The following is a 13,447-nucleotide window of genomic DNA, read 5'->3' on the forward strand; positions in this document are numbered from 1 at the left end:
CGAGACCCTATTCTGCTGAAACCCCTGGTGGGCCTGGGTGTGGTGAAACCAGACTGTAACACAAGCAGTATATGGCCAAGGGTGTTTGTTGTTCAACCTTTGTTTATAAAAAGCTTAAAAACAAACTAAATTTGGTTCTGGTCCTACGTTCATTTCTGTTCTAAGCCAATGCCCTTTGTTGCTTTTGGCATGGTCTGTTCTCCACCTCAGGAAGCGTTAGGCAGAGAAAAACAATTTCATGTCTAAGTACTGTACCCATGGGTGGCTCTTATTTTGCAAGTTCCTGCTTATAATCTGGAGATAGGTGAAAGCTGAAATTGAGCGAAGTATTGCTGGAAAAACAAATCAGCAACTTCACCTATGTGTTTTACAAAAGGCAACACACAACTTGTTACTTATAGGTCATGTTTGCATCACTAACATGAAAGCAGTGATATCTTATTGTTATAGTTAGCTGATCACATGTGTATCTTTCCCACTAGCTTCTGAGCCCCTCCAGGGCAGGGGTAGCCCCTCCCTCTCTACTTGCACACTTCAGTGCCAAGAGGAGTCCCAGACACAGTAGTGGTCATTACTGAATTGGTGCTTTATATCATATGGACAAATATTAATGAGGGACAAGGGAAGGCCAAGTAACTATGACAGATTCTCAGGTCATTTAAAAAACCTCTTTGCAGTCATGTCCCCTATTGTGATACAATTTTTTAAAGAGTGGTTAACAAGTAGGAAGATGATTGATCCATTCTGCTGAATTACATCTTTCTCTCTTCTATTGTTATCTCCCAGTAGAAATGTAGCTGGATGCTTGTGATTCAGATGTGTCTTTACAAAAGTTACCTCTTTTGGGGTAAAGCTATTGAATTTTCATAATTCCAAACTAATTTTAGTTGCTGCACCTACTTTAAAAGTCAGATTTAGAAGAGGCAAAAATCTGTTATTTCAAAGTGGGGCAGTGACAATAGCTCTTTTTTAAAATCTCAGTGGAAAACATACTTATGATCTGTCTTGAAGAAAAACATCATTAAATCTTGAACCTACACTTGAAAGATAATAGGTCGTAACATCTCAATGAACTCTCCACAGCTGGAATAACAAGTTACGAAATGCAACCACCATCACAGATGAGAAAGAATATGAGAGCTGGTTCTGAATTACAATCACCAACTCACAGCACTCAACTGAAAGTCTCCTCCCCTCCAAAATCAGAGCCCAAGTCATCAGCAGAATCACCAAGTTCATTTGAGAGGAGATTCTTGCAGGATTAAAAATGAACTTTCCTCAAAGCTATGATGGATCAAAGTTAGTGTCTCAAGCAATTTTCTTTCAAGTATAGTTTAAAGAGTTCAACTTATATTTAAGCAAACCAGCATAAGTACAAAATTAAAGGAAAACTAAAGTACCACTTCCAAATAGTCTTAAAAACAAGAACCAAAACAAAAGCTCAAAAAATTTTGGCAAAAATATCTCCTTTCCTGCAACCGCTTGGAAGAAGTGAGAGTAAAACAGTCACGTGGTTATAAAACTTCAACTACTTGTAACCTATTTAACCAGACGTTTCAATCTTTTGTATTAGATTTTGTCTTTTGCTTATCTTTGTACAAGTAATATTTCTATAATTTGGAATACAATCAAACTCTTCTCAAATTATATTTTGTAATAGCTGCAATAATTTAGCACAAAATTTTAAGAAGTGTGGTACTTTGAAGAAAAGCACAGTAAGGAAAATTTTCTAAAACATAGGCTTTAACTTCTTAAGAGGTGGGAGGAAGCCTAATTATATGATAAAAAGAAAAAAAATTCATTGTGAATATATATATCCTTGACATATATCTGGCTGAACATACCATCCATCTTTATTGTATTCCAAGGTTGAAGGGTAATCACAACCCTGTGCAAAATAGATTAGATGGCCCTAGTTCCAGTTCTCCAGTTCTTCTGAGTGAATCTTCATTGCACAAGGCCACATACAACAGGGGTTGTTTAAGAGTAGACATGGCCCATTTGCCAAGAAACCTCTGACTGTGCATTAAGTCATGAAATTAAGATTCTGTACATAGCTGACCATCCTGCAGGAGTAGGGGGTGTGGGAGAGTCTTCTTCACTATGTTTTCCTAAGTTTGTTTTTTCGCTCCACACCCTGAGATGCAGGGTGGGGCCTTGTCTCTACCCCTGGCATGGTGCATTCCCATCCTGCTGGGACATGGGAGACTGAGGCAGGTCTGCAGAAGCTATTGCTAGGGTCGAAAGTTCTGCTAAAAGCTGGGTTAAGTCTGTTTTCTAAAAATGTAAGGCATTCTCAGGAATGTGGGAGGAAGGCATTTTAGAAGAGCTCTAACCCAGCTATGGATGTGACTTAAATAACTGTGGGGTGAAGGTAAGAACCGTAGGAATGTCAAATGTGGGAAGGGTTTTTATAATAGGAATAATATGGGAATAGCAGTCACTCATATTCCACTTTTACTTTAAAAAGGCATTAGGGGACAAGGAATTGTATAAATGAATGGAATTTTCAGTGGTCTTAGAAAGCAATTTTGTTTCAGTTGTTAGGCAAATGTTTGTATGGTAAACTTATTTCTCAATTTAATAAAGTTCATTTTTGAAAAATTGTGAGAAAGTCATTATTATCAGGATATTTGTTTTAATAAACATGTATATGTTTTGATAATTTTTAATTTAACAACTTTTTTTTTTGCATGGGATAGTAGAAGTGAAGATGAGGAGAGTGGTGTGGAATAAAAAACTTAAAAAGGCATGTCAGACATGCCATAACATTAGCAGTGGATTTTAAAGGACAATCTTGACTTTGTGAAATTTTTTAACACTTTTTAGATTCTATATCTATTATGGCTCTTTGCAAATGGGAATAATGAAAGAAACCCATTGTCTTTCTTCAGAGCTTCACTGTGAGGAAGATGAAGGGAGAACTTTTCCTACCTTTAAAACAGATGCTATTACAAAAATAGATTCACAGTCTAGTTGTACTTCAATTCCAGAATTCAGTTTCTCCTTCAGCTCTCTGCAAGATTTCATATTGGCCGACTGCCTGAAAATTCCTTTTGTGAGGGGTCCGTTTATATTAAGGAAATAAAGCATATCCTATGGGGAAGCAGAGAAAAAGCAATGGCACTTTACACATACAAGCACTCTCAGCTGCCAGAGGCCGGGGTAACTGGGGAAAGTCCTGAAGGACTGCTGGAAGGACCAAAGCCAATTTATTTGTTGGTATCTCTAAATGTCTTTTCTTCTATTTACTCAACACTAAAAAACATTTTTACTTTAAACACTTGCTTTAATTAGACTGTCTTGTTTCAATGAACTATTAGGCACTTTAAAATAAAATTTTTCTGACTGCTTCAAGGTATCTGTTAACTGGTCTCCTCTCTCTCTCCTCTTTTCTGATTATTCTCTAATACAAACTCTTCCCTCCAAATAGGGAAATATTATTGTCAAGCTCGTTCCCCACTTGCTTGTCTTTCTTTTTATGCATTTTCATATGTCATTCCCTTTCCTGTATTTACTTCCTTCTTTTAAAATCAGGCTAAAAATATCTACCCCAGGAAGCCTTCTCCATTCCATTTTGATCAATCTTACATTTTGCTTTCTTTTAAGCTGCACATCCTCTGCTTTCAGTGTAGAAAAGGAATGGGCGAAAGGTGAAAGATTTATATGATTGAAGAGAAACCAGGGGAGGGGGGATATTGGGGAGAAAAGGGGGAAGGGTCGTCAAGAAACATGAAGAAAGGACACATGGACAAAGCCAAAGGTGGGCAGGATAGAGGGTGGGAGGTGGGGACAGCTGGGGTGGTGGGGAGTGATGGGGAGAAAATGGAGACAACAGTACTTGAAGAACAATTAAAAAAAGAAAAGAAAAGAAAAGAAAAAAGAAAAGAAAAGAAAAGAAAAGGAATGGGTGTTAGAGACAAGCAACCCATGGGATCTGAAACCTAGTTAAACACATACTTACTGTGTGATCTTGGGCAAACTTGAAGCTTTAAAGAACATTTTGTAAAGCAGGGATCACAACAACGATGATAACTACTCAACTCTGTTGTGCAGGGGTAGCAATAACGTGGCAGGCTAGTTTCTGGCACTTATAGATGCACAATATACCGTAAAACCCATATGTCTAGTATAGCACTTAGAAGAGACTGGATGCTCAATAAATGTTGCTTAGCAATGATCATTTACTATATCACCTGGAGACAAGACAAACGCAGTGGCTTTCATCTGACCCACACTATACAAGAAAGATAACTACATGCCAGAGGATGTACCTTTATGCATAAACACTCAAAATACAAATAAAACACACATAAGATTTTTCCAAAGCATATGATTGTGTAATCTTTGTTGCTAAAGCAGTTAAAGGAGACTTTCAGAACAATGCAGAATTCAAGAAAAGTGAGAGGAATGTGAGGGATAATGTGAATTTTCTGTCTACCAAGCACATTCTAAATTATTTGAGAAACCTGACATGGCCCTTTCCTGTGAAAGTGTACTAGATGATCTCTCCCTATTATGTCTAAGTTATGATTCTGCAATAGCTTAATCAGATTTTTCTTCTTTGAAATAGTAATAAAAAAGATTCTTAGCCAAAGTCATGGATGTCTATAATATTTCCATTTTGGGATAGAGTTACCTCCCAGAGCCCTCTCCTTTCCCACTGGTGTTAAGGCCAGAATGAGACTTACCAAGACAGGTTTGGGCAGATTGTCATTTTCACAAATATTTGGCAGAGACACTCCAAAGAGCTGTCCTGCCATAGGAGATGTTGGTGACATGGGCAAGTTATCCAGGTGAGTGCTAGAACCCCGCCAAAAGGCCCAATTTATGATAGATCTTCTCCTTTTAAATGTCTTCTGACCCGAATCTAAGGAAGTGAAGTAGAAAAACTAGTTTAATTCACTTAATCTTATTTCTACAGTTTCCATTTTATATTATGTTTATTACTATGGCTCAAAGAGAAAAAGTGCTTATAGATGTCTTTTGTTACCATTAGTTAAATCTATGAAATTCATTATAATATTTTATAAATTAAGAAAATCAAATATTTGGGTTATTCTCCTATCCATTTTTGGAACATCACTGGTTTGTTTACATGAGTTTTGACACTGAATTTTCAAAGGTGAAAGAAATGATCCCTTACTGTACTGTAACAAAGCAAAAAGTGTTTCATACCAACATATATATTGTCACATTTTAAGAGTCTCATGCTCTACCAACTGAGCTAGCCAGGAGACAGGCATATTGTCACATTAAAGATGAGACTAGGCACACAAAAAAGTTTAAGATTAAGAATTACATAGTAAGGAAAGGAAGAAGGGGTGGAGTAAAAGGGGGAGGGAGGCAAAGATAGAGGGAAGGAGGAGGAGGAGTAGGAAAGTTGTCTCTATTGAGATGTTCTCTTGAAACAAAGAATGCTTTATTACCTGATGTCCCACTCCACTACTGAGCAGGAAGCTAATGTCCTACATTTCTCCCCCTTTCCTTCCAACTGCAAAGGCTTTCAGGTATCTTTTCAGTTCCCAACTTAACTGTTAATGCAGCATGGATGGTTGCAAACATGAATACTTGCCCTTGCCATGGCAAAATTTATAATCTAAGAGGGGAACAGAACTGGTGGTGGTGGGGAGAAGCAGCAAGTACATTAATAAATAAAATATCATAAGGGAGAAACAAAGTATCAGAGGCATTCAGAAGAATAAGAGAGCACATCTACCCACTGGGTGGGAAGGTGTGATCCAGGAGGCACTGGAACTTTATTTGGATTTCAAATGAGCAAGATTTTATCGTGCCTCACATTTAATCAGTAAGCACTCAATAAATCCTTCTTGAACAATAATTAGATTAAGGAGAGATTTAGGTGGAAAAAGATAAAAAGACAACATTAACAAAAATGGAGAAGAGAGGTCAACTGAGAATCATGATTTTGTGGTATCATAGTGCTAAAACAGTTTTGATGTCATCTGTCTCTAATTTTAACATAAAAATAGATGGGTGTGCACAGCATTTGATATTTATTTATTTGTATTTTAACTTATATTTTATTGATTATGCTATTACAGTTGCCCCGATTTTTCCCCCTTTGCCCCCTCCACCCATCACCCCCCCAATCCCTCAGGCAATCTCCCCACCATTGTTCATGTCCATGCCATGGGTCATGAGCATGAGTTCTTTGGCTACTCCATTTCCTAACTGTACCTTACATTCCCATGGCTATTCTGTAACTACCTATTTGTACTTCTTAACCCCCTCACCTCCTCACCTGTTCTCTCCCTCTCCCCACTCCCATCTGGCAACCATCAAAACCCTCTCCGTATCCATAATTCTGTCTCTCTTCTTGTTTGCTAAGTTTGTTTTTTATATTCAATTGTTGATAGATATATATTTATTGTCATTTTATTATTCATAGCTTTGATTTTCTTCCTTGTCTTAAATAAGTCCCTTTAACATTTCATACAATAATGGTTCAAATAATAATGAATGAAATCCTTTAGTTTTTTTCTTATCTGGCAAGCTCTTTATCTGCCCTTCAATTCTAAATGATATCTTTGCTGAGTAGAGAAATCTTGGCTGTAGGTCCCTGACTTTGAATATTTGTTGCCAATCCCTTCTAGCCTGCAAAGTTTCTTTGGAGAAATTAGCTGACAGTCTTATGGGAACTCCCCTGTAGGTAACTGACTGCTTTTCTCTTGCTGCTTTTTAGATTCTCTCTGTCTTTAACCTTTGGCCTTTTAATTATGATGTGTCTTGGAGTGGGCCTCTTTGCATCCATCTTGTTTGGGACTCTTTGTGCTTCCTGGACTTGTATGTCTATTTCCTTTACCAAATCAGGGAACTTTTCTGTCATTATTTTTTCAGATAGATTTCTGATTTCTTGCTCTTTCTCTTCTCCTTCTGGCACCCCTATGATGCAAATGTTGGAATACTTGATGTAGTCCAAGAGGCTGCTTACGTTATTCTCATTTTTTGGATTCTTTTTTTCTTCTTATTGGTCTGTGTGGTTGTTTTTTGCTTTCTTATATTCCAAATCATTGATTTGATTCTCAACTTCACCCACTCTACTATTGTTTCCCTGTAAATTGTTCTTTATTTCAATTAGTGTAACCTTCATTTCTGACTGGGTCTTTTTTATGCTGCTGAGGTCCTCACCAAGTTCCTTGAGCATCCTTATAACCAGTGTTTTGAAATCTGCATCTGATAAATTGCTTATCTCCATTTTGTGTAGTTCTTTTTCTGGAGTTTTGATCTGTTCTTTCATTTGGCCATATTTCTTTGTCTCCTCATTTTGGCAGCCCCCCTGTGTTTGTTTCTATGTCTTAGGTAGAACTGCTATGACTCCTTGCCTTGGTAGCAGGTCCTAATGTAGTAGGTATCCTGTAGGGTCCAATGTCACAGCCTCCCCTATCACCCAAGCTGGGTACTCAACGTGTGCCCTCTGTGTGGGCTGAGTACACCCTCCTCTTATAGTTGAGCCTTGATTGCTGTTTGCAGGTCAATTGGAGGGATTCACCCAGTCCAGGCTGCTGCAAGGACTGGCTGTGACCACTGACCACCAACTTCTGCCCTCCATAGATTATCAGCTGCATGGAGGCAGGGTGGCGGTACTCTGACATGGTCTGTAGCTGTCTACTGGGTGTGCAGACTCTGGGGTTTCCCAGGTGGTATAGGGCAAGGTCAGCCCCAACCTGTGTTTTGCCTGGGGACACCCTGCCTGGGCTATAAAGCAATCTGAGATGGCTGCTATTTGTCTGGGCTTGGAGATTCCCAGGTGAAGTCAAGCTGTGAATCTGGGCTGGCTGCTTCTAGTGCCTGGCCTATGGCCACTTAACAAGAGGCACAGGGGCTGAGGACTCACTGAGGCTGGCTTTTGCTTGTTTGAGAGGATTTGGGAAGTTGTGAAGCATGAGCCTAAATCAGCCATTCATATGGAAAAATGTCTGTTAATAGTTTGGGTGGGCCCATAAGTTGGGTGGGATGGAGTCTCAGGGGATCTCCAGGGCAGGGCAAACAGTATTTGCCAGGTTGATGGAGTCTCAGGGATGACATCTACCTGCCAACTCTATGGCTTTGTGGGGGAAAGGTTCAGAAAAGGGACAATGACCTCTGCCTGCTGTTCTGTCTGGGAGAAAGCTGTGCCCCAGCTCTAACTTTGCTTGCAGACACTTCAGTACCTCCCTGTATGCCACTGGAACCTTTCAAGCTGCTACCCCGGTATTAGAACTCAGAGGGAGGGAATCTGAGTAAGTCCATGTATGAGTTCTTTAAGAGGAACTTCCTGGGACTCTAGCACTTTCTTCCATCAACTCAGTACCCACTGGTTTTTACAACCATACGTTATGGCGACTTATCTTCCTGGCACGAGAACCCTGGGCTGGGGGACCTGGTATGGGGCTGGGACTCCTTGCTCCCAAGACATTCCTCTTGAATTTTTATCTACCACATGTCAATGTGGGACCAGCCTTTTCTGCATCTCTGCCCATCCTACCAGTCTGGATGGACATGGTTTCTCTAATTTTGTAGTTGTCAGACTTCCATTCAACTCGATTTCTGACAGTTCTGAGTGATGGTTGTTCTATAGTATATTTGTAATTGGTATGGGTTGTGTGAGAAGGCGAGCTGTGTTTACCTGTGCTACCATCTTGACTGGAATCCCAGTGCACAGGATTTGATATTTAAAATAAAGTCAACTCTTTAAGGATCCTTTCAGACCTCCCTACCACAGTCTCCTGCCCCAGAGCCCTAACACCTATATATAGATACCAACTATAAACTCTGGACAACATTTTTAAAAAGCCTACCTGAAGTCAATAAAGAGGGACCAAAAGAAGAGAAATACTTGAGATAAAAGTGTTACACTTGGAAAAAAGGCATAGCACTAGGTAAGTTTTCTATTCTCACAGCTTTTAGTCCAAGCACAGACTCTAGGGTGGTGGCGTTGCTGAAATTTGAGAGAAACCTGCACTCTCACTGGCTTGGAGAACTAGAGAATGGAGGTGGAGGTAACCACAGCAGCTGGAAAGTGAGGAGGGAAAATTCTAGGAGGAGAATAGTAAATTAGTGGGAGCCCCAAATGCTGTGTATAATTTGCCCAAATCTCTACAGACCCCTGAAGCACCCATGTGTAAGGCAGATTCAAAATAGCTTGTGGTTAAGGCTAACGAGCTGAGATTTGAGGAGCCTTCATCCTTGGTGGCACCCACACAGGGTTTGACTCCTTTTTTTCCAGTGAGGGAGTATGGCAGTTGGTCATTAAATGCTGGCTGTGTGGTACAGCCAGCCAACCAAACCACCAGAGGTGACCACATTCCCTGGTGATGGCACGCTGAAGGAGATGCTCTTTTCAGTGCAGACATTGTCTGCAGTGTCAAATACTTATTTCATATAAATGTTTTATTGCCTCAGAATAGGGAGGCTGGGGATGGCTAGGGTGGGGGCAGGGAGTGATGAGGGGGAAATGCAAACAACTGTAATTGAAAAACAATAAAATAATTTTAAAAAATTTTTTCCAAAAAAAGAAAAAAAGAATAACCAAATGAAACCAAATACTTATAAGAGCCAAGTTGTGGGAGATAAATAAATAACATTTTACCAAATGGCCTTCAGACCACCATCTACCCTTGGCTTCCTCAGGATGCAGAAATGCATCATCAGTGTTCACACACCCAAGTGTAAAGAAAGGTCTTTAGTTCTAGAGTCAGGAGCCCAGTTAGACTCTTCGTGCTGACATTTACTTGGGTAACTTAACCTCTTTACTTAACTTTAAAATAAAAATGATATTACCTACCTATTGAAGGCTTATTGAAAGGATTAAATAGGATAATATATGAAACATACTACTTTGCCCAGGGCATGGGTCACAGTGATCTTGATTAAAATTAAAGTTGCTAAGACAATCTCCTCCCTACGAAGAGGACCTTCTCCCCATACCCATTCTCCATTTGCCATAACAGCCTTTGAAGTATGCGGATAGGGATACCAGACTCTGCTTAACTAGAGTGCTTTCTTCTTGCCCTGACATTCCCAACCTATCCCATTTTGAAAAAACATAAAAGGAAACTAAACCCATTCTTAAATCCAGGAGGGGGTTCCAGTATGCCTAGCAATGTCAATTTGTGCAAATATTTCTTTAATTTTTATGTGTGTATATGTTGAGTAGTTGTACTCAGTCTAGTTTCCTCACATTTAACCTGGCTTCATTACTTCTAAAACTATCAGATTTATTTGAATTTTTTAGCTTTCACATGCTTCTTAGGAAGAATTCTTTATCATAAATTTATATACCCAGCTATCCCATGAGTGCAGACATATAGCATAAAGTAGAAATTGAGTCCTGTATTGTATTATAAATAGTTTCAGCTGCAGGCATGCCTTTTGTTATGTATACTGTTCAGTTTTAGAGTTCATATTCCCTCTGGGACTGAGAGGAAAAAAGTTTCATTATAGTTGATTTTCTTAAAGAGCTTTCAATGCATAGCTCTTGCTTTCTAAATGTCCAAAAATTGATGAAAATCATGCTATTGCTATTAGAAACATAAGGGTAATACAAATGTAGCACAAACTAAATTCATGTAAATCTAACTTTCCTAAAGAATCCTGGCAAGATTCAGCTAGTATTTCTTTATGATTAAGTTAAGGAACTGAATATTAAAAATTATAATTCTTAATAGTTTGTGTTTATAGAATAACAACAACAAAGCCTTAGTTAGAAATTCTATTCTAGCCAAATACTTAAATAAACACCCTCTTGCCCCTACGCCCTACCCCAGAGTAGGAAATATGTGTGGGAGACTATTAGAATTAGAATTTTACCATCTACCATAAAAATTCAGTTCCATTAGCCCTGAGCTGACACACATGTGGAAGAGCCTGCGGTGGGTGCAGAACTGGAGTTCAGTTTGGGCTAGAACCTCAGAAGCTACTTCAGACCATTCATGGAAAGATTCCCCTTTAACCCCAGATTTCTGCTCCACTCAAGTTTTTCCATAATAGGTGTGCCTAAGCCATTTAATCTTCCATTTAACTTTTCTGTTCCATCTATTGGACTAAGCACTGCTATGAGTCCCCAGGCCTTAAGCTAGCTCACAGTCTAATAAGACATGTAAAGAAATCATCACAATGTAATGTTCTATGTGTTACATGAGACATGTAAAAAACTGTTCTACATACACAGAGAAGGGGGCAACTACCTGTCCGAAGGAACAAAGATCTCCTGGAAGTGATATTTAAGTTGGGTCTTGAGGTCAGATCTTTAATGTTTATATCCTGAACCCCCAATTAACACTAGAGCTGTTTCACTGGGGACCAGACATCCGAAGGCTGAGTTATAGTGATTTAAGTTGCAGGGGTAGCCTTTTGAGAGATCTATTGCTACTCTGTTTTCAGTATGATATTACAGTAGATTTTCCCTACACTGAGGCAGAAATTTGAAAAACAGATTGGGGATGCCTATGTTCACCTACAGTTACTTTGGATAATTAGATATTTTCCTTAAGCTAACTAGAGAAAGTCTCCCTCAGAAACGGAGATTTAAAGCTATATCTTTATTTTAGTTGTGGCTCTTCAGATTCTTAACCCCGGTTATTGGTAAAATTGATTAAAATAAAATTGACAAGAGACCCAGAGAAACTGTTTGAAAAACATGGGCATAAAGGTGAAGAGTAAAACATTATTCTCCTCAGCTTAGTTAGGAAGGAAATGTTTCCTTGGTATCTTTAATCAGCAGTAACAACAGACAGACCTATTAATAAATTCATTCATTAAGAAATATTTGAGTTCTTATTTATGTATGTCAGGCACTGTTCCAGGTGCTGAGAATACAGCAGTGAACAATGCAGACCAAAACCTGTCCCCTCATGGATTTTAGTGGACCAAAAGCTATACAACATTTCTATAATACCCCTTCAAAATGGTCCAGAGATGTAGTAAAAAATATTAAGATTTCAGGAACTCAATTTACCATTATGGGAGAGAAGATATTAGCCCAAGTGTAAGGTAAGTTTTTACAGCTGATGTTAGCAAGATGACTCAAAAATTCAATGAAAGATGAATCTGGATGTTCACATGGGAAGTGTATATAAAATAGTTGCCACCATTCACTGGGTCCCTCAGTTGGTACAAAAGGCAGCTACAGAAATTCAGCATCGATTTTCTGCTATTTCACTCACACTTGTTGGTATCCTTTTTCTTCTATTTCTTATATAATCTTACTTTCAGACTGAGGGCTTAAAGCTGAAACCTGAGTTAGGGTTAATGATGATCCTCTTATGCTAAATATCACCTTATCATTCTTTATTATGTGTGGGTTAGCGATGGCTGTGATGGGGAATTGAGATTAGACTCGTAGACTAAGGAGAGATTTCTGTGGAAATCATGTTAGTCTCACATATTTATCAGTACCGGGATCCACGCAGGGCATCACAGACTCCTGACAGACATCACTGAAAGCCTGCTTTTTATAATATGGCTCTTTAGAGGGAACACACGGTGCAATGTTTTATAGTACAAAGAAGGCATTGAGGCACCTGCAGCGTTGCCTGGTGCCTCTGACTCTGCAGTGGGCATTAGGTTAAAGGGGAAATAGTGAAGAAAGAAGGAACAGACTGTACTGTTGATTATAAGTTAGTCATACCTACTGCTGATTTATAAAACTATCTTCTAAAATTTTCATTTCAAAACACTTTGCAAATTCAAATGAAAAAATAATCTCATCTGGCTGGAAGTCTGAGTCTTTGCCTCTGTACAAATTTTGTTTTCAAAATTGAATAAAGACTTTTGCTAAAAAAAAAAAAGACTCTATGAAGAAAGAAGTAACTCACCACTCAGCTGCCGGCCTGCAGCCAGGCGGCTGGGCTTCAGGGTGAACTGGCATTGCATCTCCCGTGGCAGCTGCTCCATGAGGAAGGGTTCCTGGAGGTTGGAAGGGCTGGTGGAGTCCTTTGATTCCTGTGTCAGGAGTGCAGTGTCTCGAAGATGGCTCATTTTAATTCCGTAGGGATATTCATGTCCTACACAAAGAAAGATCTAAATGTAGACTTGAGGCTGAATGGTACTGTGAGCATGTGTGCTACATACTGGAATGTACTGCAGTTTGCTCCTGGGACTTTTGGTATAAAGAATCCTTTTGTTGACTGAATGCTCACCATGAACACTCTTACAGTTGGAGACCACTGCATAATGCAGGTGGCCCTACTAGAGTAGTCTGAAGGGGGGGGGGGAGGGGGAAAAGTCATCTTTTAAGAATATCTTATTTCGAATGCACAAATTGGTTTGCACAGTGGTGATGTTTCCTATGTTTGCATCTAAGATATTTAAAGGTATTCTAGTTTTTTTAAAGTACATTTTAATGATTATACTATTACACTTGTCCCAATTTTTTCTTCCCTTTCTCCCCTTCTTTCTTGTACTGCCCCCATCACCCTCCAACATTCCCCCTCCCCCACACAGT

General features: G+C 39.2%; 1 protein-coding gene across 1 annotated transcript in view; it reads right to left on the reverse strand.

Moving 5' to 3' along the window:
- The window catches only part of ARHGAP20 (Rho GTPase activating protein 20), a 122,533-nt gene that overhangs the window by 11,434 nt on the left and 97,652 nt on the right, over positions 1–13,447 (reverse strand). Inside the window, exons 9-11 of the mRNA XM_024570834.4 lie at positions 12,819–13,007; positions 4,692–4,870; positions 2,935–3,096 (exon numbers count right to left, since the gene is read on the reverse strand). Of these exons, the coding sequence (XP_024426602.2) occupies positions 2,935–3,096; positions 4,692–4,870; positions 12,819–13,007 (530 nt within the window). The remainder of the gene's footprint in view (positions 1–2,934; positions 3,097–4,691; positions 4,871–12,818; positions 13,008–13,447) is intronic.

Source organism: Desmodus rotundus, chromosome 5 (assembly GCF_022682495.2).
Source record: "Desmodus rotundus isolate HL8 chromosome 5, HLdesRot8A.1, whole genome shotgun sequence".
NCBI classification, from domain to species: domain Eukaryota; kingdom Metazoa; phylum Chordata; class Mammalia; order Chiroptera; family Phyllostomidae; genus Desmodus; species Desmodus rotundus.